Source organism: Carassius carassius, chromosome 37 (genome assembly GCF_963082965.1).
Source record: "Carassius carassius chromosome 37, fCarCar2.1, whole genome shotgun sequence".
Classification (NCBI taxonomy): domain Eukaryota; kingdom Metazoa; phylum Chordata; class Actinopteri; order Cypriniformes; family Cyprinidae; genus Carassius; species Carassius carassius.
Window position 1 is genome coordinate 14,939,016 of NC_081791.1, and position 26,416 is coordinate 14,965,431.

The 26,416-nt window shown below is 37.6% G+C and overlaps 2 protein-coding genes across 3 annotated transcripts in view; one reads left to right on the forward strand and one right to left on the reverse strand.

Annotated features, from left to right (window-relative positions):
• Positions 1–26,416, reverse strand: part of LOC132118142 (transcription initiation factor TFIID subunit 13) — a 254,939-nt gene that overhangs the window by 128,739 nt on the left and 99,784 nt on the right. The window lies entirely within an intron of this gene.
• Positions 974–25,787, forward strand: uba1 (ubiquitin-like modifier activating enzyme 1). 2 transcript variants are annotated; one of them, XM_059527696.1, is made up of 26 exons: positions 974–1,178; positions 6,000–6,116; positions 6,318–6,376; positions 6,480–6,648; positions 13,224–13,358; positions 13,501–13,607; positions 13,680–13,770; positions 13,919–14,051; positions 14,382–14,479; positions 14,570–14,716; positions 14,904–15,080; positions 15,197–15,304; positions 15,436–15,516; positions 17,044–17,196; positions 17,285–17,450; positions 17,560–17,756; positions 17,855–17,919; positions 18,010–18,205; positions 19,117–19,191; positions 19,277–19,466; positions 19,602–19,690; positions 19,776–19,868; positions 19,958–20,149; positions 20,238–20,339; positions 24,590–24,690; positions 24,802–25,787. In XM_059527696.1, the coding sequence occupies exons 2-26, from the start codon at positions 6,000–6,002 to the stop codon at positions 24,935–24,937; spliced, it is 3,177 nt and encodes a 1,058-aa protein (XP_059383679.1). In that variant the 5' UTR covers positions 974–1,178; the 3' UTR covers positions 24,938–25,787. The 2 variants fall into 2 exon arrangements, with proteins under 2 accessions (XP_059383679.1, XP_059383678.1); XM_059527695.1 differs by lacking the exon at positions 974–1,178 and adding an exon at positions 3,532–3,812.

The following is a 26,416-nucleotide window of genomic DNA, read 5'->3' on the forward strand; positions in this document are numbered from 1 at the left end:
TCCTGTCAATTACAGATATGCTACTCATCTTATTTTCTACTGAACAACACTTTCAGCACATTGTTACTGCTGCTACAGATGCATTTAACTACATTTTACTACAACACAATGTCTTAAACTTCAGAGTTCCTTAGTGCTCTTATCCCATTACTTAAATCATTGTTTATTTCCCAATCTTTTTATCATTTACCTTAGTGTTTACGTACTATGTGCCTGCGTTTTGTTTGCACAGCCTATTGTTGGTATTGTCAACGTCCTGCAATCTGAGCTCCTTTTTAAGTATTTCAATGCCCAGAAAATCCTGTGTAAGCTTTGAAAATGACAAAAGGGCAGTTGACATTAAATACCTTTGAATCACGTTGATATGCCATGTGGTGGCACGCTACAGCCATCTTAAATTATTTTACATACAGTTGCATTTTAAATGCATTATTATGGGCGTAGTTTTAATAAACTCATACTAATTTTATATTAATTGGAAAATTTTCACTGCAGGACCATTTAAAATTATCCAGTCAATACAGACATAATTTAAACTGTTAACATTTCAAAAGGAATAGTATCAATTTGCTTACCCGTTAATATAAATTTTAACCCGAAATCTTGATGTGTACATAAAAATCCACGTTCTATCTAAAAGCAACTTCACGCACATTTCCACGTATAAAAACTACGTCTACCATAGAGCACAGCGCAACCCAAGCTTTGGGCGAGTCTATTTTGTAATTCGGTGGGGGGATAACAATTGTAAAATAATGGTTTTGACAAAATATAAAAAGGTTTTTAATTATTACCAAACTACGTTTGTTCTAAAATATAATTCTTAACGTTAAACATTTGATCGTCAACGCATTTAATGTATATGACGGTTAAATATAAACACAAGTTTGAGTTATTTCCCTGTATCTTGAATAATAGCACTGTCTGAACTCAAACTCTGCACATGTTGGTTCTACGCTCCTGAACTGAAGAATACTTGCTGAACTCTTAACGGTGCAGGGAATAGCCGGTCAGGCAACCGTCCAGCCTCCCCTCACACTGGAAAGTCACGTAGCTCCCGCCACTTCCAGGGATAAAGTTACAGAAACGGTTTAAGTTGACCTTTTTGTTATTTATCTTTTGCCCGCGAGGTATTTCTATATCCAGTACCGTGGAGAGGCCAAGTAATATCGGATGTGGTGAGTTCTGCATACTTATGTGTCTAGCTAATGCTAACTAGCTAACGTCTCCACAAGAACACAAGTCACAGCTTACCAAAGCCAAGTTTGTACCGCTGAAGTCAGCTAACCTGGCGCAACAATTTGCCTGTAAATTTCAACTGGCCACTTTAGGAACAACCAGCTAACGGCATGCGCGAGACAATGTGCCCCATGCGCGCATCACGAGCCGGGGATAAAAGAAACCAGCTCATTCTTGCGGAAAAGTTGGCTAGTTCTCCCGTCATATGGTTTGGGCTATTTTTCAGATTTCCTTCAAGCTTTGCAAGAAGGTTGCGCTAAGCTAACAAGCTTCTTTTTTGCAGGCTAACGTTATCGCAAAACGTCCTCGCATCGTTTCCCTGAAAGCTAGCCTGGAAAGATAGCGAGATAATCTGACTGCCCACATAATTGCACAACTGCTCAGATTGCAGTCTTTTAAAAGTATCTCAAAATTCACCCTAGGAAAAATAGAGCAAATACTGAATCAAACTGGTCAGCGCTTTGGTTCTTCGCTTAGATCACTGATCATTAAACCTAAACCTGTTTATGTAACCCCGTGCATTGTTAGCATCGATTTGCTATAGTGTAAACTGTAGCTTCTTTAAACCTCACGATCCCTCTTTAGTTAGCTTGTAACTTGCTATGTGAAACTCCTCTTAAGAGGATGTTTTGCAGCGAGGTAACTGGCTCACTCGGACAGTGAGGTGTTGACTATCAAGTGCAGGTGCGTGAGCGACATAAGGATGCGATGCGTTGGGGGGGGTGTTGACATTATTTGTAATTGCTTTAAAGGTAACTCACACAGGGAACATTTGCTTCTTGTATGTACCATATGCGAGAATAAGCTGCCCACTGGGCCTTTGTCACAAGTATCACCCCATCCCCCAACGCTTATTCCTCTCATTTACGAGAAAGCCAATGCATAACCCCTCATTTTAGCAGTCATTGCTTTTGAAAGGAATAGTTTTACATGGTTTGTTGCTTTAGGGTATGTAAACTGTTCTATGTAAATAAATGAGGCAATTCTTCAGTGTATATATATATGCATCATGTGTATGGATGTTCAGTGTTTCTGCAGGCTGTTATTTAATGGTTTTGTTATGGTTTTATATTAAATTACCATCTGCAAGGGTGACACATTTTACCCAAATGGTTTATGTCGAGTATGTCTGCTACTTAGTAAAATAGTTGCGACCTACTTTACAGAGTCAGCTGTCAACTAGCAGGTTGTATGGTTTTTTTTCATGTTGTGAATAAGAATAGCATCTGCTTTAATGTTGTTTTGGTAAATGATTTCTAAGTTATCAAATTAGCACTTCCGCAATTCAGCCTTGACAAAAATTCTACAGATCTGCATGATTATTTATTGCAAAAATGTTTTGCATGCCATAATGTACTGTAATCACTAGAATGCTGCTTGTCTGATCTGACGTGAAGTCGTTTGTGCCCTTTCCTTTGACTAGTAATACATATTCACATTGTTATTACCAAACCCATATGAACATTTTGTTTTGGTGGTTAATTGTAAATGAATCATATCTTTACATTGCTGTAGCGTAAAGTACCACTGAGATACATACATGACAATATATAGCAAAATGGTGTATAAATTGAGAATTGTAGACTGCTTGCATTAACATCCACCCTCAACAAGATTGTAATGTTATTGTTGTCATGTAGCTATAGCTTTATAGCTATGGACAGAGACATGAAATATCTCAGAAAACATATTTTTCAACATGTCAGGACGCAAATAATACATAATAAATAATAATAAATTCTTGCATGCTTTTATTTTCAGTATCATTTGTATCTCATATGTAAATGGTACAAGACATAAAATAATTTAAAGAAAAAGTTCACACAAAATAAAAACTCATCATTTTTTCACCCATCACAGCATTCCAAAAATGTTTGCCTTTTTTCTGCAGAACACAAGATATTTGTAAGAAAATTGGTAACCAAAACGTTTTGGTTGCCATGGACAAACACTGAATGAAAAAAAAACTGTTTTTAACATTTTATGTTGCACAAAAATATGTAAAATGAAATAAAGAAGTCATACAGGTACGGAGTGTCATAATGAGGAAGAAAATTAGGGCAATTTTCATTGTTGGCTTCTACAGCATGTGTTCAGTTCTGTATCCACAGCCTCATGACAATAGATAAGGTGGTTCAGTTTAATGAGCACAACTGAATAACAATTACAGAAGCCTGAAGTCCCGGCATATGCAGAAGTGGGTGGGTTTTCCGTGAAGTCATAGGTAAGGCAGCCAATGGGCGCCTGCTGAGGATTGCAGTAGTCTTGTCCAGACCACCTTTTCCTGTTCCTCTTTATCCGAGCAGCTCCGCCTCTGTGTCACAGCTGCCATTTTGGTTTTGTTCCGTTCAAACCAACCCAGAAACGCGACACAGACAGGCAGCAGACTGAACGACAGTGACTCGGCAGGATAGTGAAGGGGCTTTACTCACAGCATCTCACCCAGAGCTGTTCGTGCTGTTGCTGTCAGTTTTCTCCTCGCATCTACATCAGCCCGCAATCCGCACCATCTAATTTAGTTTCACACGAGGAGCGGTTTGCTGACACAGAGAGTGGACTGAGAAGGATTATTGGTAAGAGGCAAACCATTGCACTCGGTGCAAGCATCTGTCCGCTCGGATAGCTCTTTATCGCGTGTATTTCCCTGCCTAGGCTCTTATAATTACGTGCTGGGTGATCGGCATGGACCAGATCGTTGTGTTTATACAGGCGCCGAGTTCTTTCATTCACTGGTTAGCATGCTAACTTGGTACAAGTGAGCTAGGCCTCAGGCTCAGTAAACTGCCTTTACCTACTATTGCAAAGCATGTAGCAGGCTAGCAAACTAGTTGTCTAAGAATCCCCTCGTGCTCCCTGCTAAGTGATCATCCGGTTAAATTAATTTGTCAAATCTGATTAGCGTGAAATTACGCGACCTGCTTCGCATGTTCGCTGAACGGAACATTTTTTTGTCTTGACATACTGCGGATGATTTTTGTGTGTGTCTCTTTATTCGAAACGGAAGTGAATTATCTAAATTTACCAAGCAGGTGTAACGTTAATCGTTGATCTTTACGAGATAATAGAGCTTGTATGTTATTTTTTGCTTATGCCACGCACAGATTTGTTCATATTTCGGTTTCGCTTGGGTCAGATCAGAGGGTGGGCATCTCAATCTGCTCATTGTACACCCATATGCTAATTTTCTCATATCTTGGTGTGTCAATATATTAAGTATGTACTTAGCCATCTGTACACTAATGGAATTTTTGGGCATTCTTTTGGTTTTATTAAACAAATTAAAATTCACTATCGTGTTGTTCTAAACGTGTGACTGACTGACTTTCTTTCGTGGAACAAAAAAGTTGTTGTCAGGCAGAACGACAGCCTCAGTCATTGCGTGGAAAACATGAGTGAATGATGAATGAGGCTGTCAGTTTCTGCCTGTAAACTCTTTTAATGTAGCACAGGAGTCACCATACAGGTTTGGAACAACACATAGTGTTTAAATGTTCTAATTTAATTCATTAAATCACGAGAATTCTGTTCAGAACGACACGATTAGATGCGGAATTGCAGCTCGTGCACAGCTCGCGAGTTTTGTTTGTAAGTCAGTCTAGAATCTACGCTGTCTTTCGAGGGCCGTTGAACTCTATGCTGCTTAAAGAGCGTTAAAGAGTTTCGTTTCAGTAAAGCAAGTCTAATTCCTCCTGTTTCTTGCACCATAATTGAGTGAATGTCGTAAATATTGAACTACGCGTCATTCGGTGCTTTATTAATGAAATATACTAACATGGTACATGAAATATGAATTAATGGAAACCGTCATAAGATTGTATTAAGTTTGTGTTGTGGAAACGCTGCACGGACTGGTCTTGGGATGTGGCATTCACTGCAGTTTTGTTTTAATGAATCAGCAGTTTTATTAAGACAGATTGGTTGAGCCAGTAAATGCACAGGCCGTTCACCATAAACGCAACGCTTCTGTCCGCCAGCTATTTATAGCCAAAGCGCTTCATACTGCGGCAGAAATCAGGCTGTCCTTGTGCTGTGGAAAGACAAACCTTATTGTTTTTATTCCGCACATAAGTGATCTGAATGTAGCCTGGTGCGTTCCCCTTCATTTTATTTTTTCTTAGTAAAATTTAATTTAAATGCAATTATTTGCGATATAGGAGTAGTCTAATAATAACTAGCCTTGGTTTTATAGAATATAATTTCTTTGCTGAATTGGCTGCATTGCTGGTACGATTGATTTTTAGTTTTTACTCTTAAAGGAACTGTCCAGTGCTGAAATAACCATATTTCAACATTCTTCTGAATGGACATTACATGCTGGTTTACAAAGATGAAATAAAAAAAACAAAAAAAAATAAGAGCACTTTGTGTTGGCTTTATATCAAGATTTTAAAACATGCAATTAGAAGAGCTATTTTTTGTCTAGGTGCTTGCACATTAATGTATTCAAACCATCTGGATGTTGCTATTATTGTTCATTTGCATTTGCTTTCTATTTTTCTGTGGAAATAACACATGAGCTTTTGCCAAGTCCAAGAGCAAATAGCATGAAAATGCACTAAGATGATAATTGGTTTGTTTCATTTGGGGAAACTCATTCCACCAAAACTAAATGACCTGTAAGATGATGTTCTTTTTATTTTCTCTGTAGATTTTACATGATCTGCAGTGTTTGTGTATCATTCTTTATGCGCTCCAAACCCATAATATTATATATAATATCTGAAAAATACAGAGGTTGAGTTTTCTTTCATCTATTCTAGATGTCCAGCTCGCCGCTGTCCAAGAAGCGTCGCGTGTCAGGATCAGAGACGAAGACGGGATCCCACTGCTCCTCCTCTAACTCTGTCAGAACCGAACTGTCTCACACACCAGCTAACGTAGGTTCAAGTCAAGCTTTTCAGAACTAACTTGTTTGCATATAATGGGGACATCTAGATAATCTGATCTAGTATGTGTATTTGCATATTTTGTGAATATAATCTTCATTCTTTACTGTGCCTGGTTATTGAAAGGCAGCCAGTTTCATAAGTTATGCTTGTCTATTTATAGTCTGTTAACTGTGGTTTTGGTCTCTGCAGGGCATGGCTAAGAATGGAAATGATGCTGAGATCGATGAGGGCTTGTACTCCAGACAGCTGTGAGTTTTGCCTTCATTTCAGTTTGATGTATCCTTAGAATGTTCTTAATGAGCAAATAAGAGGTCACACGAGTAGTTGTTAAATTTAGTATGTGTCTCTCAGGTACGTACTGGGCCATGAGGCTATGAAGCGCATGCAGAGCTCCAGTGTTCTGATCTCAGGGCTGCGAGGTTTGGGTGTAGAGATAGCCAAGAATGTCATTCTGGGTGGAGTCAAGAGTGTTACCCTGCATGACCAGGGCGTTGCTGAGTGGAAGGACCTTTCTTCACAGGTCAGTGGTTGGCCGTGAGTCATAACCATAAGTGTGAGGATGCAAAACATGGCCATTGCTGCTAATTTTGTGCAATTTAAAGGTACTGTAAAATAGCTAAAACAATAGAGTAGTCAAAATCCACATTTGGTGAATCAAACAAGAGGTAAAATACATTACTGTTCTATTTGGGTGCAGTAAGACCTGTTTGGGTTCAGTAAGATAAAGTAAAAGGAATGTTGCAAAAGATTTCTATTTATTATATTTACATTTATTTACATTTACATAAAAGGGACCATGCACAAATTTAACAAATGATTCCATTTCATGCTTTGTACCGATTTAACCAATGGCTAGTTTTCATCTGCGGTCCCTTGGCTGGTAATCATAATCATAGGTAAACACAAAAAAAGACAACAAATACAGAGGGTGGGAATCACAGGGTTATCTCACGATACGATATGAGTCACAATACATGGCTTATGATAACGTTAATATCATGATACAGTAATTATTCGATAATCAATATATTGCTGAACTGTTCTATGATACATCATGATACCTGTCTAACTGTGAAAACGAAATGCCTGTGAAAAGGTTAAGGGCAAGTTTTCTCTCTTTATTCAAGTCCAAACTGTTAGAAAACAACACAAAAGTTAAGTTTTAAAAGCAAAGTAAATTAATCATTTTATTCTTGGACTTGAAACTTACACTTCGTCTCATCATAAAAACGGAGCCCCATACACATGACATGCAGGGAAAAAGTAGCTGTAACATTGCCTCTTTTGTGTGCTCAGGTTCGTTATTTCAAATGTACCGTATTTTCCGGACTATAAGTCACACTTTTTTTCATAGTTTGGCTGGTGCTGCGACTTATAGTCAGGTGCGACTTATTTATCAAAATTAATTTGACATGAACCAAGTGAAATGAACCCTCTCAGCCCTCTCGCGGCTGTAGACAGTAATGTTTTCTCTTGGTTCTAAATGAATGCGACTTATAGTCCAGTGCGACTTATGTTTTTTTGCTCATCATGACGTATTTTTGGACTGATGCGATTTATACTCAGGTGCGACTTCTAGTCCGAAAAATATGGTAGACATGCAGCAAATGCACACACTGCAGACTTCTTTGCCGCATTACGGCTCTGACGAGGTTTCATTTCGTCGTCCATGCCATAGGTGCAGATTTATGTTTTTGCCAGTCAGTGCCCACTGCATAACACGCCCTTACAATATCAATAATAACTCAATGAATATTTAGTTATCATTTGAAAAACCTTTACTCATAGAGATTAGGCTAGGTCTACATGTTTTTGTGGAGGAAAATGATTGAATCCACTGTAGATGGTTTCAGCGTGTTCCTGCGCTCACTGATTGTGCGTCATTATTCACTCATTATTCTCATTATAAACATGGTCGAAACTTTTCCACATTTCAGACTTTGCTTTAGTTGCTGGTGCGACCAAAATGTAATTGCCAGAGGCAAGCCTCCGTTACACCTACTCAGCATCCATTTTCGCATCTTTCTCGTGCTAATCGAAACACATCACATGACCGCTCGTTTACCTCGCAAACCGGAGCGCAAACCTGAGCCCGCGTAAGATGATATAAATTAAGCCCGAACCCGACCGGGCAAAGATCTTCAGCTCTACCCCCAACATGTCAGACAGTATGCCAGATGAGAAAAGATTGTAGCATGCATAAGTTTTAACTACATCAGAGGGTGGACATCGTCTGATTTGTCTGAAATTTATCAAGTTATAATTTATAGTCCTCACCATTTTCTTTTCATGTTTTTAAAATGAAGATTTGGATCCAGCGTTAAACCTACATAATTAAACTCCGTAACAATTTCTCTCTTTTTATACAAATATCTGCATCAGATGAACACACATTTGTTTTAGAAAAAAATCATCCCTTTTTGTTTTACCAGTGTCCAAGCTGAGACACGATTGCTCTAACCACTGTGTAATACTTTCCATAGCAACATTTAGCTTTTCAGCTGCTAACTCTGGTGTTCTTGCATGTGTAAAAACAACAGTGTCGTTAGCATAGATTTGCACTCGTATCCCTTCACACTGCTCTGGGAGATCATTAATGTGCAAACTAAATAATAAAGGGCCTAATATCGATCCTTGGGGTACGTCTTTTGTACAGTTTGTTATTGGAATGAACCCCTTTGATTTTTGCACATTGCTGTCTATTTGATAAATGAGAATCTATGCTAAAACCCAAGATGAAAATTGAAATTTAGAAAGTACTTTTTGATTAAGTGTCGAAGGCTTTACGCAAATATAAAAATATAGCATCAACTGTTCCACCTTATCAAGCCTGGATTTTATTTGCTCTGTTAAATGTAAAGTAGCTGTTTAAGTAGAAAGATTTACTCTGAAACCAGATTACATACAGTGTGAACCAACCTTAGCTGTATTAAGTTAAGATATCAATTGTTCAATAACTCCCTTTTCTGCAAACTTTGAGACTGCTGGCAGTATGCTGATAGTTCTATAGTTGCTAACCTTGAAATGATGCCCAAATTTAAAAATAGGAGAAACAATGGCTTGCTGCCATGCAATATGAAAAACACTGTATTCAAATGATAAATTAATTAAATGTGAAATAACAGGAGCTAAAGTATTTTTGAGTTTTGAGAAACTTAGTGTCAAATTGATGGACATCCCTCCATTTAGTATGTCTCAATAAGCTGATAGCTTTGTTAACCTGTGTAACGTTAGTCATGGATAGGTTAAAACCATGGCTGTCAACATCAGACGATAAAATATTTCTTTCCCTTTTTGCAATGCGACGGAGTAATCTAGAATTAAATTTCCTTGAACTTTTCTCTTAAGGTCTTCTGGATAATTTATCTCCTGTAAAAGGCTATTAACATTTTTCAAATCAATTTACTGTTTCCTTTTGCCTTGTTCATTTGGTAAAGATAACTTGATTTAGCTGCTCTCAGTTCACAAATAACTTTGTTCCACAGTCTTTTATAACAAAGCCTGTCGATATCCCTTCCTGGCTTAATAGCTGTCTTTAATGCAGAGTCCCTGTTCTCTATCAGCTTAAGTTCTCGTTAAACCAAGGTAGATTATTTTTATGCTTGGGTTTTTTTTTCTGAACTTTTATAGTGAATTTAACACTTACAGAATTAGTCCTATTGATAAGTGTTACAACCATACTCTATCTACATCCTGTTTTTGGTCAGTTTCTGAGCAACTAATGTTAAATTGATATCAGATAACACGGTGGTCAAATTATAACTCTGTTTGTGAATATAAGGTCTAACTGTGTCTAAGAGGATTTAGCAGTTCTTTTGGGTCCTTTGATTACCTGATTTAAAAGATATTTATCTGCAATAGTTTTCAGGTTTTTTTCTCTTTAGTTTGTCCTCCCAGTTCAAGTTAAAATCACCCATTATAATTATTTCTTTGATTACATCCCTAATTTCTGTAAATTGTTTATAAAATATATAATTTACTGAGGGGGTCTATAAACACACAAGGATTTTTGAGGAGACATAATTATTTTTAGCCCTACGAACTCCAAGTTGTTAACGGAGTTAAACACAAGATGTTCACACTTAATACCATTTCTCACATATATTAACACTCCCCCTCACCTTCCTGAGGATCTATCACGTCTAAAACATTGATATCCAGGCATCATAAACTCTCTTGTTAGATAACTCATGCAACCAAGTTTTAGATATTCAAAGGAAGTCCAAATTTGAATTGGATAGTAAATGAGACAACTGTTCGTTCTTTGAGACAATCCTCCTAATATTCAAATGTCCACCAATAAGTTCTCTCGGTTTCACATTTGGGTCCCACAAAACCTACGGGTGATTTCACTCTCTGAAACATTCTATATACAGTCTGCTTTCTTACCACATGATTATGACATGTGAAGATGTTAAGTGTAGTCGCAGGAGCCTTGATCTTGTAGAATGTCCACCAAACAGTGTAGAAATATCGTGCACTGGAGCATTAATATCTCCAGGAAATCCCCAGGCCCTCACCTCATCATGAGACGCTGCCGAGGTCATCCCCAAATCAACTCCAGAGTCCAGCTGTATTCTCGGGTTAACCGGTCCTGGATTTAGTTGAACATCCCCGGAAAGCAGCAGTACAAAAAGCAAGAAGCCCATGAGTCTTTCATGAATGCGCAGCGAAACCCCACTGTCTAGTGGCATATTTGCGCATCACAGCTTGTACATAGTCCAAAACAGATGAGCAAATTGCATAGTATGCATAGTAGGTTATGATGAAAACTTCCCATGCATTTAGGTGACTGGAGAAAACCAGAATATTAACAGTTTTTCCCCCTGAGCAACAGAACTACTCAAGTTTTTGGAGCACAACTGATCTACATGGAGAGTTCCGGACACAACACGTACCATTAGTGCAGCCATAGAAAAGAGTAATAGTAGAAAAAAACCCCACAAAACTTAATTTTTTTTGTGTTTTGTAACATTTAACTCTGTAAGTAAAGTTTAAAAAGGCCTCTGACATATCTGTATAAAGACATTTATATAAGAAAGAAAACAGCCAGCTAGGTGTAAAGAAAATGGAGTTGCAGCAGGCTTCATCATTTTAAATGCCGATTTTTTTTTTTTTTTTTTTTTTCTTTCAACTTTAATCCAAGAATCCAGAGAAAAGTGTTTCATGGTTCCGACAAAAATATTAAACAGTACAGATGTTACGAAATGATGAATGTTGCTTATCGGCATTTTTGAATGATTTCTGAAGGATCATGTGACACTGAAAACTAACGTAATGATGCAGAAATTCAAGCTTTGGGATAGTGTTGTCACGGTACCAAAATTTCAGTATTCGGTACCGATACCAAAACACAAAAAAATGCTAATAAAAAAAAAAAAAACTTTTTATCACTAAAAATAAAACCAATGCCATTCTTTATACTTATTTACAATTGTGTTTAAAGTTCTTCTACAAGTATTATAATTATGAAAAACAGTAAACAAGTTTCACCCAAATTTAATTTGTCTTTTAATTTATGAAATTTAAACACATTTTATTTTTTGGTAAATAAAAGGGATTTGCTATTAAAATTAAAACATGGAAGAAATATTGTGTGATTAATTTTTAATTAACAGTAGTATAACAGTATCACATACATTTTACAAAATAATAGTAATATTTCTAGCACAATGCCCTTATGTAAAAATGAATTTGTAATGAATGCATATTTGTCATTTATCTGAACTTAAGACTGGTGGTGATGCTTAAGATATTTTTGTTCATTGAGGGTTTCTGTCAAAAAAAAAATAGTAATCATAATTATTAAAAGATAATAATACTACTAATTCTACTACCATACAATATACAATGCACTATGGATTGATGAGCTGCTGGGTTCATGAATATTAATCACGTTGTCTGCGTTCGGTCGAACTGATTTTCTGAAATCAAAACAGGGACGGTAAAAGATGAGCGCCAGCCAATAAAATTGACATTAGCGCATTAGCTCCGCCCACTACCGGCGAAACCGGCATATCTTCTGCTTGTTCGAAAATACGAATAATTCTAAATGAACTCCATTATTTTGACAGGAGAAGACAACAAAGAATATAGTTTACATGTAGCATGTCGATTCAGCGTGGTAAGACTCTCGCTCTCTCTCTTTGCATGTGTGAGAAACAGAGCTATCAGCAAAGCGACGGCGAGTCGGGCTCCTTCACACAGAGTTTACAGTTCGGCAAATACCATAGACAATAAAAGAGGCAAATACAGGTGTAGTGTGCGTCCATTGAGATGAATTGAAAAGTACAGATCGCTTGATGGAGAGAGAACTCTGAAGCGCTCAGTCAGTGTTCAGCGAGTGAAAAATATATCTGCGCCAATCTTATAATAGCCTCGAACACACACACACTGGCGAGTAAAATCTAAGTATTTATTAGCTAACAATAGGCAATAGACATAATTTACCTGCCCTGAGTAAAATTTATTCACATATCAGGTGATTTACTCGCAATGTAGAGGCTGTTTTGACGGTTTTCCATGAATACCTTTAAATTGACACAGGTTTTACTCAAATGAAACGGTAAAATGCTTGTGAAGTGACTCAGAACAGTTCTGGTAATGTTGTATGTCCTCATTATTGCAAGCGTCATGCGCTTCAGTCTATGTAGTAAACAAACCATTCATTCATTCACACAGAGACATGCACGCAGAACATGCAGGATGCAGATTTCAACCAACTTTTGCGGCTTAACATTTACAGATACTAGTCCATATGGAGATTTGATTCATTTATGCTAACTTTGACAAATTCCATGACTGTCCATATTAAAATGTAAGTTTCATTTTCATGACTGGATTTTGAGATTCCGTCCGCGTTTTCTGCTTCGCGGAAATCATAGTGCTGTATGCATCCAGAACCGGGTTTGAACGGGTCCTCGGTACTACCGGTACTTACAGAAACCTGGTACCGTGACATTTTCATGTCTTTTTAAAATGGAGAAATTTAAGTTGTAATAATATTTCACAATATGACTGTATTTGTTACTGTATACTGTTTTGTTAAAGTACTAGTTGTAGTAATAATAAAAATAATAGTGTTTCTTGTCTTAGTTTTACCTGCGTGAGGAGGATCTTGGGAAGAACCGTGCAGAGGTCAGTCAGACTCGACTGGCCGAACTCAACAGCTATGTGCCTGTAACCTCCTACACTGGCGCCCTCAACAACGAATACCTGACCAAGTTTCAGGTACTAGCTTTATGGCTCCACTGGACTACATCCATAAGCTTAACACATGGACTAAATTCCCACATACATACAGAACTTTGCATTAGTTCAAGTTTAATTCATTTAAAAGACTCCGCTAACTGGTGTTTGTGTGTTTGACCAGGTTGTTGTGCTCACCAACTCCAGCCTCGATGAGCAGATACGCCTCGGTGACTTCTGCCATAGTAACGGCATTAAGTTGATCGTGGCAGACACGCGTGGGCTGTTTGGGTAGACACTTAAGTTAATGTTGAGTAATAATTTTTTTCTGGTGTTTTTCTCATTTACTTTGTTTCTCAATAGGCAATTATTCTGTGATTTTGGGGAGGAAATGACTGTGTTTGACACCAATGGAGAGCAGCCGCTGAGCGCCATGATCTCAATGATCACAAAGGTAAAAACTATTAAACCAAAAAAAACAAATTATACTGTGTGATGGTATCATTTAAACCTTGTTTACGGTAATCAGAATGAAAGAAGTGTCACATTGTTACACTGGCTGTCTAAACATTTTGCTCCGTTTGTGTTGTGTGTGTTTAAAGGACAGTGCTGGTGTGGTAACATGTCTGGATGAAGCACGGCATGGATTTGAGAGCGGAGATTTCGTCACTTTCACAGAAGTGCAGGGCATGACAGAGCTCAACGGCTGTGAACCAATAGAGATCAAGACACTGGGTAAGTTATCATAGGTTTTCTAATTTAAACAGACCCAGCAACCACCCAGCTTTTAATCTGTTTTTAGCCCAGGGTCCTTCCGAATAAAAACATGCTAGATTAGTGGTTCTCAAGCTTTTTGACTCCAATAAGCAAGTAAATATAATTACATTTCAGAATTCAAGGAGTTTTCCAGAAATGGAAAATGTGTAGGAACCCTGAAAGTAGTTCCTGGTCTCAGAGGCCAAAGAACTGAACTTGTTACTGTTTAAGTAGGTTTACTGATAACTGTACACCATTTGAAGGTCAGTCTGTAGGCTGTTTTGTGACTGTGATGTCCTCTCCCATCAGGTCCTTACACCTTCAGCATCTGTGACACCAGCTCATTCTCGGACTATGTGAGAGGTGGTATTGTCACACAAGTCAAGATGCCCAAGAAAGTTGCCTTTGTAAGTTGACGCCCATGCTGAGGCTAACATTATATTACTCATGTAAAGTGAAAAAGTGGATTACATATGCACACTTCTGTCTTCGATCAGAAATCCCTGTCCTCTTCCATGGCCGAACCAGAGTTCCTGCTGACTGATTTTGCCAAATTTGATCGTCCAGGCCAGCTGCACATAGGCTTTCAGGCGCTGCATGCATTTGAGAAAAAGCACAGTCGTCTGCCGAAGCCCTGGAATCAGGTGAACACTTTTGCTAGTTGTTAGATTTATGCATGAGGTCCAATCCACTTCCAAGCTTATTCTGGCCAAGAAATGTAATGTCTCATCCATTACACAGTGTTCTATTTAATGGCATATGAATGCTGAGCTGTGGACATCAGTCTCAGTGACTCAGCAAGTATTCCTTTCTCTCTCCGTACTGCTGCAGTCTGATGCGGATGAGCTTGTGGCTCTGGCTGAAGAGGCGAATGCTGCGCAGACAGGATCTGCCAAGCAAGAGCAGCTGGACCAGGCAATCATCAAAAAACTGTCCTGCATGGCTGCTGGAGACCTGGCACCCATCAATGCCTTTATTGGAGGGCTTGTTGCCCAGGAGGTTCTAAAAGTAATGGTCTTCCATCATTTCCTTTGAGTTTGAAATCAATGAGATTTATGAGTGACGTGTTGCATTAGACTCCTCTGTCATGGTCTGTTATATATTGCTTTTTTCTTCTTTTTCAGGCTTGCACAGGGAAGTTTATGCCCATCATGCAGTGGCTGTATTTTGATGCTGTGGAGTGCTTACCTGAGGCTGAAGATGCGGTTCTGACAGAGGAAGAGTGTGCACCTGTGAGTGCTTCTTGCACCATTGTCTATTTATGCGTTTCAGTATTTGTGTGATGCTAGTGGAGCCACATGCATCTCACCCAAAAGAGTGTTGGTTGATTGCAAAGAATAATTTATTCATCTGTTTTCTGTAGAGGAACTGCCGCTATGATGGCCAGATTGCTGTTTTTGGGTCCAAGCTGCAGAAGCTGTTAGCCAAACAGCGATATTTTCTGGTGAGGAGCTGAAACTGGCCATTTATCAAAATGGGAGTTGATTACGCCATGCCAATTATGCAGTTGCACACTGCTTGCGTTTTCCCTTGAAGTTTTAATGAGCCAAACAAAAAAAGCTTCTTTGAATCATATTTATGCTGCAAGTAGTGTTGTCAAAAGACCTGGTACCTGGTACAACGCTCTGTAAACTCTTTGTGAAGGCGCACGACTCACCGTCGCTTTACTGATAGCGCTGTTTCTCACATGCAAAGAGAGAGAGAGAGTCTTACCACGCTGAATCGACGCGCTATATGTAAACTATTCTTTGTTGTCTTCTCCTGTCAAAATAATGGAGTTCATTTAGAATTATTCATATTCATTTTTCGAACAAGCAGAAGACATACCGGTTTCTCCGGTAGTGGGCGGAGCTAATGCGCAAATGGCAATTTCATTGGCTGGCGCTGATCTCGTACCGCCCCTGTTTTGATTTCAGCAAATCATTTTGACTGAACTCAGACAACTTGATTAATATTCATGAACCCAGCAGCTCATCAATTCATAGTGCATTGTATATACATTAGTATGATAGTAGAATTAGTAGTAGTATTATCTTTTAATAATAATTAATGATCTATTACAATTTTTTTACAGAAACCCTCAATGACCAAAAATATCTTAAGCATCACCACCAGTCTTAAGTTCAGTTAAAATGACAAATATGCATTCATTAGGCCTAAAAGTTAATTTTTACATGAAGGCATTGTGCTAGAAATATTACTATTATTTAGTAAAATGTATGTGATACTGCTACTACTGTTGAAAAAATTTATAAAACTTTCTTTTTTAAATAAATAATTCACAATATTTCTTCCATGTTTTAATTTTAATAGCAAATCCCCTTTATTTACCAAAAATAAAATGTTTAAATTTCATAAATTTAAAAGACAAATTAAATTTGGGTGAAACTTGTTTACTGTTTTTCATAATTATGTTACTTGTAGAAAAACTTTAAACACAATTGTAAATAAGTATAAAGAATGGCATTGGTTTTATTTTTAGTGCTAAAAAGTTATATTTTTTTTTATTAGCATATTTTTGTGTTTTGCTTTGGTACCGAAATTGGTACTGAGAACCGTGGATTTTCACTGGTATCGGTACCGAATACTGAAATTTTAGTACCGTGACAACACTAGCTGCAAGTATTAACTGTTCCAACCAAGATTGTTTTGCCTTTAGTCCAGGGTTATTGAAAAATAAAGCTATTAAATACCTTTTTAACTGAAGTAAAATCTTAATATTAGATGAAAAATGTTAATGAAAATGAGATGTTGCCTTTCTGACTGACTGCAATTAGTGTAAGTTGAAGTACTAAAATTACTAACTGAATAAAAATTAAGCTATTTATAAATTAATAATGACAAATGTATAAAATCTACTAAAATAAAGCTAATTTAAAATTCTGAAAACTATAATAGTTTATAAAGTGTACTAAAGTAACACTGATTTAGTCTTAAGTGTTGATTTTAGTGACCTGTTTCTTGTGTTCAGGTTGGTGCTGGAGCTATTGGTTGTGAGCTGCTGAAAAACTTTGCTATGATGGGCTTGGCCAGTGGTGAAGGAGAGGTCATAGTTACTGACATGGACACTATAGAGAAATCCAATCTCAATCGACAGTTCCTCTTTAGGCCTTGGGACGTTACGGTGAGATTGACTGACACAGACTGGAGAAGGAAGGAATTTTATGTCTTTCACGATTGGTTGCTGATGAGTTTGTTGTTCCTTTGAGCAGAAGATGAAGAGCGAAACCGCTGCTGCTGCTGTGAAGCTGATGAACCCATCAGTCCGCATCACGGGTCATCAGAACCGTGTAGGGCCTGAGACTGAGAAGGTCTATGATGATGACTTCTTTGAAAGCCTTGATGGAGTGGCAAATGCTCTTGACAATGTAGATGCCCGTAAGTAATAGTTTTAGAAAGCAAAGTGGCTGGTCATATAGGTCACTTCATAATGTAACATTCAAAAAACTATTTGGAGAAATCAACTCTGCATGCTTTTCTTGTCCAGGTATGTATATGGACCGGAGGTGTGTGTACTACCGTAAGCCATTGCTGGAGTCTGGTACTCTCGGCACCAAAGGGAACGTGCAGGTGGTCATTCCCTTCCTCACAGAGTCGTACAGCTCCAGCCAGGATCCTCCAGAGAAGTCCATTCCTATCTGCACGCTCAAAAACTTCCCTAATGCTATCGAACACACCCTTCAGGTAACTTTTCAAACTTTCTTTGTGGTGAACGTCTGGTGTCTTAAGCCTTGCATACCTTGATTGACCTAAACTGACTGTTTACCCACCTGCTTTCTTAGTGGGCTCGTGACGAGTTTGAGGGTCTATTCAAACAGCCTGTTGAAAACGCCATGCAGTATCTGACGTAAGTTCTGGTCAACCTAAACAACCTGTAAATTTTCCACGCATGGTGCTGTCAGCCGGTTTAAAATGTAATGTTTTCATTCCTCCCCAGAGACCCAAAGTTTATGGAGCGCACACTGAAGCTCCCTGGAGCGCAGCCGTTGGAGGTGGTGGAGGCAGTATACAAGAGCCTGGTGACAGATTACCCACGCAGCTGGGAGGACTGTGTAGCCTGGGCCCGCAACCACTTTCAGTGTCAATATAACAACAACATCCGTCAGCTACTGCACAATTTCCCTCCAGACCAGGTGAGGCCTTTCTGTTCTCATTTAATCAGCTATCATTGGATGGTGTTTACATAAAATGAACCATAAAGGGTCAATCACATGACACCTTTTTCATATCTAACAGGAAATAGTAACCCAGTGGTGCTATTTAGTCGTTTTTTAACTGAAATTTGAATTTAACGTTTTTAAAAGTTTTTACTTTCTCGAAATTGTACAAAACTTGCTTTATCAACTTGCGTTTTTGCCACTTGCTTTGTGAACAGGAAAATCATGGAAATGATTTGAAAAGGTTGAATGGTTGTGAAAATAGTCACACTTATATTCCTCACTGTCAAAAATGACCGCTTTGAGAACTAATGGGAAATTAATTTCTAATCTAGTGATAACAGTTGGTACTGCGCCTAAACACAGTCTTTTTTTAAATATACCATTTTTGAAATATCAACCTTAAGTTTGGAACACAACTTAGATTTATGGCTACTATTTTGTTGTTTTGGAGTAAAACATGTTTTGGAAAATATGTATTTCATATAAAATCTATAATCTGCCAGGTGTTGTCTTTTAAAAAGAGACCAAACATAGGTCTGTGCTAAAATTTCATTTTCAGGTCTATGCTCAAAAATTGGTTAGCAGGTAATGGGTTATAACAACTAGGTAAAAAATAATTTACTGCCATAAAATCCCCTAAAAATACAAAATATTAAAAAACATAAAGTAAAATCTTGTACATTCACAAACTGGTTATTTTTGACTGCTATGTGAGGAGCACCAGAGGCTTAATTTATTAAAATACATTAAAATAGCTGTTTATAAATACAATTACTTTGATGCATAAAAATCAATAAAATGTATTTAGAAAATAGTGTGAATTTCCATTTAATACCAACTGTATTGAACATTTAGTTTAATGTCTTCCTGCTCTTTCTGTCTAGCTTACAAGTTCTGGGGCGCCATTTTGGTCAGGTCCAAAAAGATGTCCCCATCCATTAGAATTCAGCACTAACAATGTGAGTATTCACTGTGAAAAGACAAGTCTTGATTTGAAATTTCATGTCATAAAAAAATGATTGATCTTGATATTATGGTTGGTAGGATCTTCACATGGACTACATTATGGCAGCAGCTAATTTGCTTGCCCAATCATATGGCCTGCCGGGCTCCACTGAACGTTCTGCTCTGACTAAACTGCTGCAGGATATTAAAGTGCCTGAGTTCATACCCAAATCAGGAGTCAAGATCCACGTGTCTGATCAGGAGCTGCAGAGTGCCAGTGCATCAATCGGTAAGAGGAGACGAAGAGTTGCTGAACTCAACCTTTTTGTTCCAGTGATGCCAGAACAAAGGAAACTGGATGCTAAAGCAAATGCTAGGTTTCACTGTCCTGTCATTGCTAATTTTTCTATTGGTCTGTTCTCAGACGACTCTAGGCTTGAAGAACTGAAGACACTGTTGCCTTCTACAGAAGCGTCTTCTCAATTCAAGCTCTGTCCCATTGAGTTTGAAAAGGTACCACTTATAACTTGACCTCAATTTCCTGACCTTTAGAGCTGTTGAACTTCAGTTAAAATGCTAATTAAATTCTCTTCTTCAGGACGATGACACAAACTTTCATATGGACTTCATTGTAGCAGCTTCTAATCTAAGAGCAGAGAATTATGACATTCCTCCTGCAGATAGACACAAGGTGAGAGGACCAGTGTAATGGTTTCTTAACCCTCTTGGGAGTCAAATCCCACCCTTCACATGTCCTCACCTTTCTTTTTCATCTTTCAGAGCAAACTCATTGCTGGAAAAATCATTCCAGCAATCGCCACAACGACAGCTGCCGTGGTGGGTCTGGTGTGTCTGGAGCTGCTGAAGATCATTCAGGGCCACAAGAAGGTTGAGTCCTACAAGAATGGCTTCATGAACCTTGCTCTGCCTTTCTTTGGTTTCTCTGAGCCCATAGCTGCTCCCAAGCACAAGGTAACCAACAGCATTGTGCATTACAGCAGCAGAGCTGGTGTCTCTTTGATTATGAATGAGCTCTTTTGACACTTGCTTTCTTCTGCAGTACTATGAGATTGATTGGACGCTTTGGGACCGCTTTGAGGTGAAGGGCATTCAGTCCAGTGGTGAAGAAATGACACTCCGACAGTTCTTGGACTATTTCAAGGTAATACTTGATGCTCATTGTTGATGAATTTGAAGAAACTAGTGGTAGACATTGAAAATTATTTTAGTACTCTGCAGATAAATTGCTCGATCCGTTTCGCACGTTCACGTGAAGGGGTAGGGGTGTCTCGATTCTCTTTTGGTTGGAGGGTAAGGGGAAGGGCCAGATAGCCCTTCAAACGAAGATTTTTCGGGACCACACTTCAAACGAAGGGGTATGAATTATCTCGGAAACATGGCTGCTACAGCGAACAAAAAGACACATAAATGTAAGCTTTTTTTTGGCATAAAGATTTTAACGAAAAGTAATCATTTGATTTGTTACATTCAATTGTGAGTTCATATTAACGCTCATGTTACTCAAAGAAATGTTTGCAAAAAATCGCTAATATTTGCTAACGTCATATCATTAACTGCATGATAGCGCCACAGCATATGTCTGATCAGGGCGATAACTGCCGTAGACATTAATGGGGATGGGGAATTAGAAATTCGCGTCTGTGCATTTATCTTTTTAGAGTGAGTTTACTTAAAAACAGCGATTGTATCCTCTCGTTGCTGGAGAATATAATGTGGCGATTCAGTATTTAAACTTTATTTAATAAAAGTCGTGGGGCTGCGGTGACAAGTTTTTTTTCTCCTGGATGTGTGAGCTGCGCGATTTCCGATATGTGTGTGTGTCAGTAAGCAGCTCATTAATACAGAACGATAATTAAAGGCTCTAATACACACCAGCACACCAGTATATGTGTGTGTTGTAAGAGCTAGACGACGAATGATGAAGTGTGACGGCATAGTAGTGGTGTCCCAATTCTTATGGGAATATTTTCTCCCCTACCCCTTGACACTCTGTTTCAAGGGGAAGGGGTATAAAATAGAATTGGGATTGGGCCTTGGTAACATTCTGATTGGTTTGGTTGCACATATGATGCTACATGCACTTTTACAAGTTGTTTTTTACTGAAATGTGTGCTGGCAGTGTGTGTGCAGAACCACCCTATAATGATTAAAAATCTACCCAGTGTTTAGTTTTATTTAATCTGCTTAAATCTTTACACCTTTCTCAAATCGAGCCGATCTCAGATGCCTGTCTTTGTGACGTCATAAAAACAGGCCCCTCTCACGTATGGGTAGGTGATATGGGAAAAAATATCATATCACGATGTTTTTTAGAAATATCATGATTCACGATTTTATCACAATTCTTTGTCATGTTGCTTTTACTATTTTGCAAGTTGTCTGAGCATTACAGCTAAACTAATTTCCCTATTATAAAGACTAAGCCTTTCAAGGTAACAAAAAAAAAAATATTTAGGCCAAAGAGGGCAAAGATAAAAATCTTTCTTTTTTAATAGCAAAGATAAAAGAATGACAAAGATACACATTTACATCTACACATAATATACAAATAAAACAAACAGTGCTTTATTTTCAGGTACAATAGGTGTATTTAGCAGGGCCATTCAAGAAATTGAATGAACAAATATAAAAATAAAGCAGTATATAAACTGATTCCTAAAGCAACTGTATTAAATTTATTCAGTAAAGAGCAGTGAGTGATTTTTCTCTTTTTGTTTTATATTAACGTTAAAGGAATGGTTCACCCAAAAAATACTAATTCTGTCAGCTGACTTGTCAATTCTGTCATAGTGTTTTATTTTTATGCCACCATTTACACACTCAAAAGTGGTTTTAAACCAGAATGAGTTTCTTTCTTTTGAACATATGCTATTTTGAGGTACGTTGAAAACCAAACAGTTGCTGGTCCACAGTGATTTCCTTTTATATTCCTTTAAAATATCTTTTTGTGTTCAGCACAAGAAAGAAATTAATAAAGGTTTGAGAAAATGTGACCGTGAGTAAATAATGACAGAAATGAAATTTTAGGGTGATCTATCCACTGACAGTAATGACAGTAGGCTGCATATTTAATAGGGCTACTGTCCCTTTAAGACCTGCACGCATCTCATATACAAGCACGTATACGTTTTTCTCTCAACCGTTTACTTTCATTTTAGACATAACCAACTTGAGCATGCATGTAAACCTTGTGTGTTTTGACAGTATTAGCGTAAAAGATAACTTTGTTCAATAATCAGGCGCTGTTTGACAGGCGTGTATGCAGCGCTCAGAAAAAGCACAGGTCACACCAGCGCGTGAATGAAACATTTAAAAGCGCATGCAAATAATGAAAGATTAACTCTACTGCTGAGTTAACACTGCTGTGAATGCATGTGGCGTTGTACAGTATATGATGGAGGCGCCAGAACTGCAGCTGATAGAATGTGCGTTGTTGCACGATACTTGATACTACTTCAACAGCAGATCGTGGAGATATTTTTATCATCCACAATCAAAAATAGTCATATCACACACTTCTACTCCCACGATAGTTTGATTGACAGTAGCGTTTCAGCACTGACTGACCTGGCGTCTCACCTTAGAACCGCCCTGAGTGAGCTGCCATTAGTCCATCATTGTTTCACCGCAGGAGCAGATGTAGACAAGAATGAATCCTAAGAATTAATCTATATATATATGTATGTATGTGTATATATGCATGTGTGTGTGTGTGTGTGTGTGTGTGTGTATATATATATCTATATATATCTCTATGTGTGTGTGTGTGTGTGTGTGTGTATATGTGTGTGTGGTGGTGTGTGTGTATATATGTGTATGTGTGTGTGTATATATGTGTGTGTGTGTGTGTGTGTGTGTATGTATGTATCCATTTTTTTTTATATATGGTTGTTAAAGTTCTAACAATTGTAAAATGTTTGACCAAGGTTATAGGCATAGTTCACCCAAAAAATTTACATTCAGTCATTACTCGCCCTCATGTCGTTCTAAACCTGTAAGTTCATCTTCGAAGCACAAATAAACATTGTTTTTATGAAATCCGAGCTTTCTGTTTTGGCACTACATAGACAGCAATGTAACTACCACAACCATGGCCCAGAAAGGTAGTAAGGACATTGTTAAAATAGTCCATGTGACATCGGGGATTTAACATAGATTTTATGAAGCTACGAAAAATCCTTTTGTATGCAAAGAAAAAAACATTTTAATTTGTGTTCTGAAGATTAAAGCAAGTATTATGGGTTTGGAATGACATGAAGGCAATTTATGACAGAATTTTCATTTTTGGGTGAGCAATTCGTTGAAGTCATAATTGTCTAAAATAATCCATGTTACTTTAGAAAACTCCTGCCTACAGCTGGGTGATGAAATGACATATATTGAGAAAAGATTGATCAACATCGTACAGAGTAATTTTCTTTATTTACGGTACTCAAAGCTCTTCACAAACTGCAAAAATAATCATTTGGTTTACCTTTAACAGAAGTCTATTCCTAATGTGAAGACTTCTTTTAGTACTAAGAAGTCATCATAATATAATTATATAATGTATTGAGAAATATCATACTATCAAGATGTTTATTAACCCATGTTTTAATTTATACATTGTAAAAGGTCTGTTTTACAGCACTTGAAAAAAATAAAAGGAATGTTTGTCTTATTTTATTTGATTTATATTTTAAACCATTTAATTGTTAAATGTGTAGAATTAATTTCATTAGACAATTTGACACATTTGTAATAAATCTTAACGGCTTGGCAGGTCTTAAAATTTGAAACCTCTGATGAACTACATATGACACATTCCATTATTTGTGTAAATGTTTATTTAACAAAAATAAAACCAAAATGGAAAAGTTAGGACACCCTTATGGTGCTTTTCCATTGCACGGTATGGTTTGATACTGTTCACTTTTGGGGAGTTTTCCACTGTGTACAGTACCTGGTACTTTTTTCAGTACCACCTTGGTTGTGGTTCCAAGTGAACCATACTGTTACCAAAACGTGCAGTGTATACTCTGATCACTAATTGGCTAGAGAGAAACTTAAAAAAAAAAAAAAAAATTTTTTTTAGGTTTTTATGATTTTTTATTTTGTCCTGATTTGGAAAAGCATGGAATTCAGTAGGGTTTTCTAACTTTTTCACATGACTATTTAATGCTATTTAATATTTAATTTCATATTTTACTATTGAATTTCCTTCCCCATTTAATTTTATGAATTGACTAAAATAAATACTAATATTCAATGTAATGGGGAAGTAATATAGTAATATTTTTAGCTTTTTTAATATGCCCTATTGGTGTCTATCCCTTGTAGAAACAAACAAATGTATGTCTTTTCGATCTTAGACCTTGCGTACTCATGGTTGTCGCTCTCTTGCTCCATCAGAATGAACACAAACTGGAGATCACCATGCTCTCTCAGGGAGTTTCCATGCTCTACTCTTTCTTCATGCCTGCCGCCAAGCTTAAAGAACGGCTGGACCTGCCGTGAGTTGGTTTTCCTATCTTCAAAGATTTACTCAATTCTAAGCATACAGGTGGCAGTGAGGCATATGAGATTGAAGAAAATTAAAAGTTTCTCTTTTTTTTTTTTCATAGGATGACCGAGATCGTGACTAAGGTGTCCAAGAAGAAACTGGGGAAGCATGTTAAAGCACTAGTTTTTGAGCTCTGCTGCAACGATGAGACAGAAGAGGATGTAGAGGTCCCCTATGTCAGATACACCATCCGCTGAGAGGGTTATTGGGGTAGGGAAGGGGACTGGTCAGAGGCAGGAGGCAGAGGGCGGCCCACTGGGGATGGGGGAGTATCAGTATGCTTGGAGAGCCCAAAGAGAAACAGTCAATTTTTTTTTATTTTAATCAGTAACTGAATTCTAAAAGTATTATATCTCAAACAGCCCTCTTTCCCTATTGGTTGAGCTCTCTAGGGTATGAATCAATCAGGCTGGTAATGTTTAGGATTATGGGGAGCATGTGAATCTTTGGCTGTAGCTTGTTTGACCTGGTTGTTGTAACGCACAGCTTCAGTGTATGAATTTATCTGTACACCACTCGTCACTCCCTCCCTCTACATCATCTTCACACCGGTCTCCGTTCCTGTCCTCATGATACTTTTGTGGGCAGCACCATACTGCTATGTATTCTGAAGTAAAATATTGACTGATGCCAAAAAATGGAGTACAAAAGAGAAAAACCAGTTATGTTCGCTTAATCGTTTCAATTCACTGCCTTGGCTTGATGTCACCTCAAAATGTAACTTAAAGCGCTCTTTTTGGCCAAGATCTCAGAGCGAGTTGGTCCACTTACTGAACTCCTGCTCTCCCATAAGCCCAGTGGGAACATCCCTCTGCCTCTCTGGCTTCTTTATGGGTTGGGTTCAGGAACTTGCACATAACCTTTTTTTTTCTCCCCCATTTTTTTTTTTGAATTTTTTCTGGTGTACACCTTGTAGAACATAAATTCTGTATTCTTTCTACTTTAAACTCCAAAAACAAAACAAAAAAAAAACATTACATTAAAAAAAGTGATTTTACTCCGTAATGGGAGCACTTAGTGTGTTAGTGAATAAAGTTGAAAACATTTTCTTGCTTTATTGTCTTTTCTTTGCTACGGTTGTTTTTAAAATGTATCTATAAAGTTAATAAAAGAATCTGCAATTAATCAGACTGGCTGTCAGGAATATTTCAGTTGGTAAGATGCACAGTAAACTTTCAACTTTGAGTGTTTCATTGTTTATAGAAAGAAAAGTATCAATTTAAATATATTAGGTGTTAGTGGATATAAACGTTGTAATCTTTAATATTTTGTCAATAATAGCAGAATTGAGTAGTCTAGGTCAAAATTTCATTAGGATCAAGGCTTTGAATCTAGATAATAGAATTTTGTGGAGAAAATTGCATTTATGTGCTGTGTTGAGAGTCACTCCACTTTAACTGGGCCACTTCTTGACATTTTTTTATTTAAATTCACTACAGCTTGGCTTTTACACAGTGATCTGAGTCACAGTTTTACTGTAAATTAAATGATCCAACTCCTACTGGCCTTCAAAGTATAGCACATTGTCCAATTGTATTTTTGTCTAAATTTTACTTTGCCCCCCTTTTCTATTGAATTTATCCCTGCTGCAAAGCTGGAAGTGTGATGCTGGCACTATGTGCTACACATTTGGAACGGATTGTGGTGCTGTATTAATTTTACAAGTTTGCTTTCAT

Excerpts from the sequence above, each read along its gene's own strand:
- uba1 (XM_059527696.1), top strand. The coding sequence starts at position 6,000 with ATGTCCAGCTCGCCGCTGTCCAAGAAGCGTCGCGTGTCAGGATCAGAG. Across the intron at positions 20,150-20,237 it reads TAGCTGCTCCCAAGCACAAG|TACTATGAGATTGATTGGAC; the intron begins GTAACCAACAGC and ends TTTCTTCTGCAG. Across the intron at positions 24,691-24,801 it reads AAAGAACGGCTGGACCTGCC|GATGACCGAGATCGTGACTA; the intron begins GTGAGTTGGTTT and ends TTTTTTTCATAG.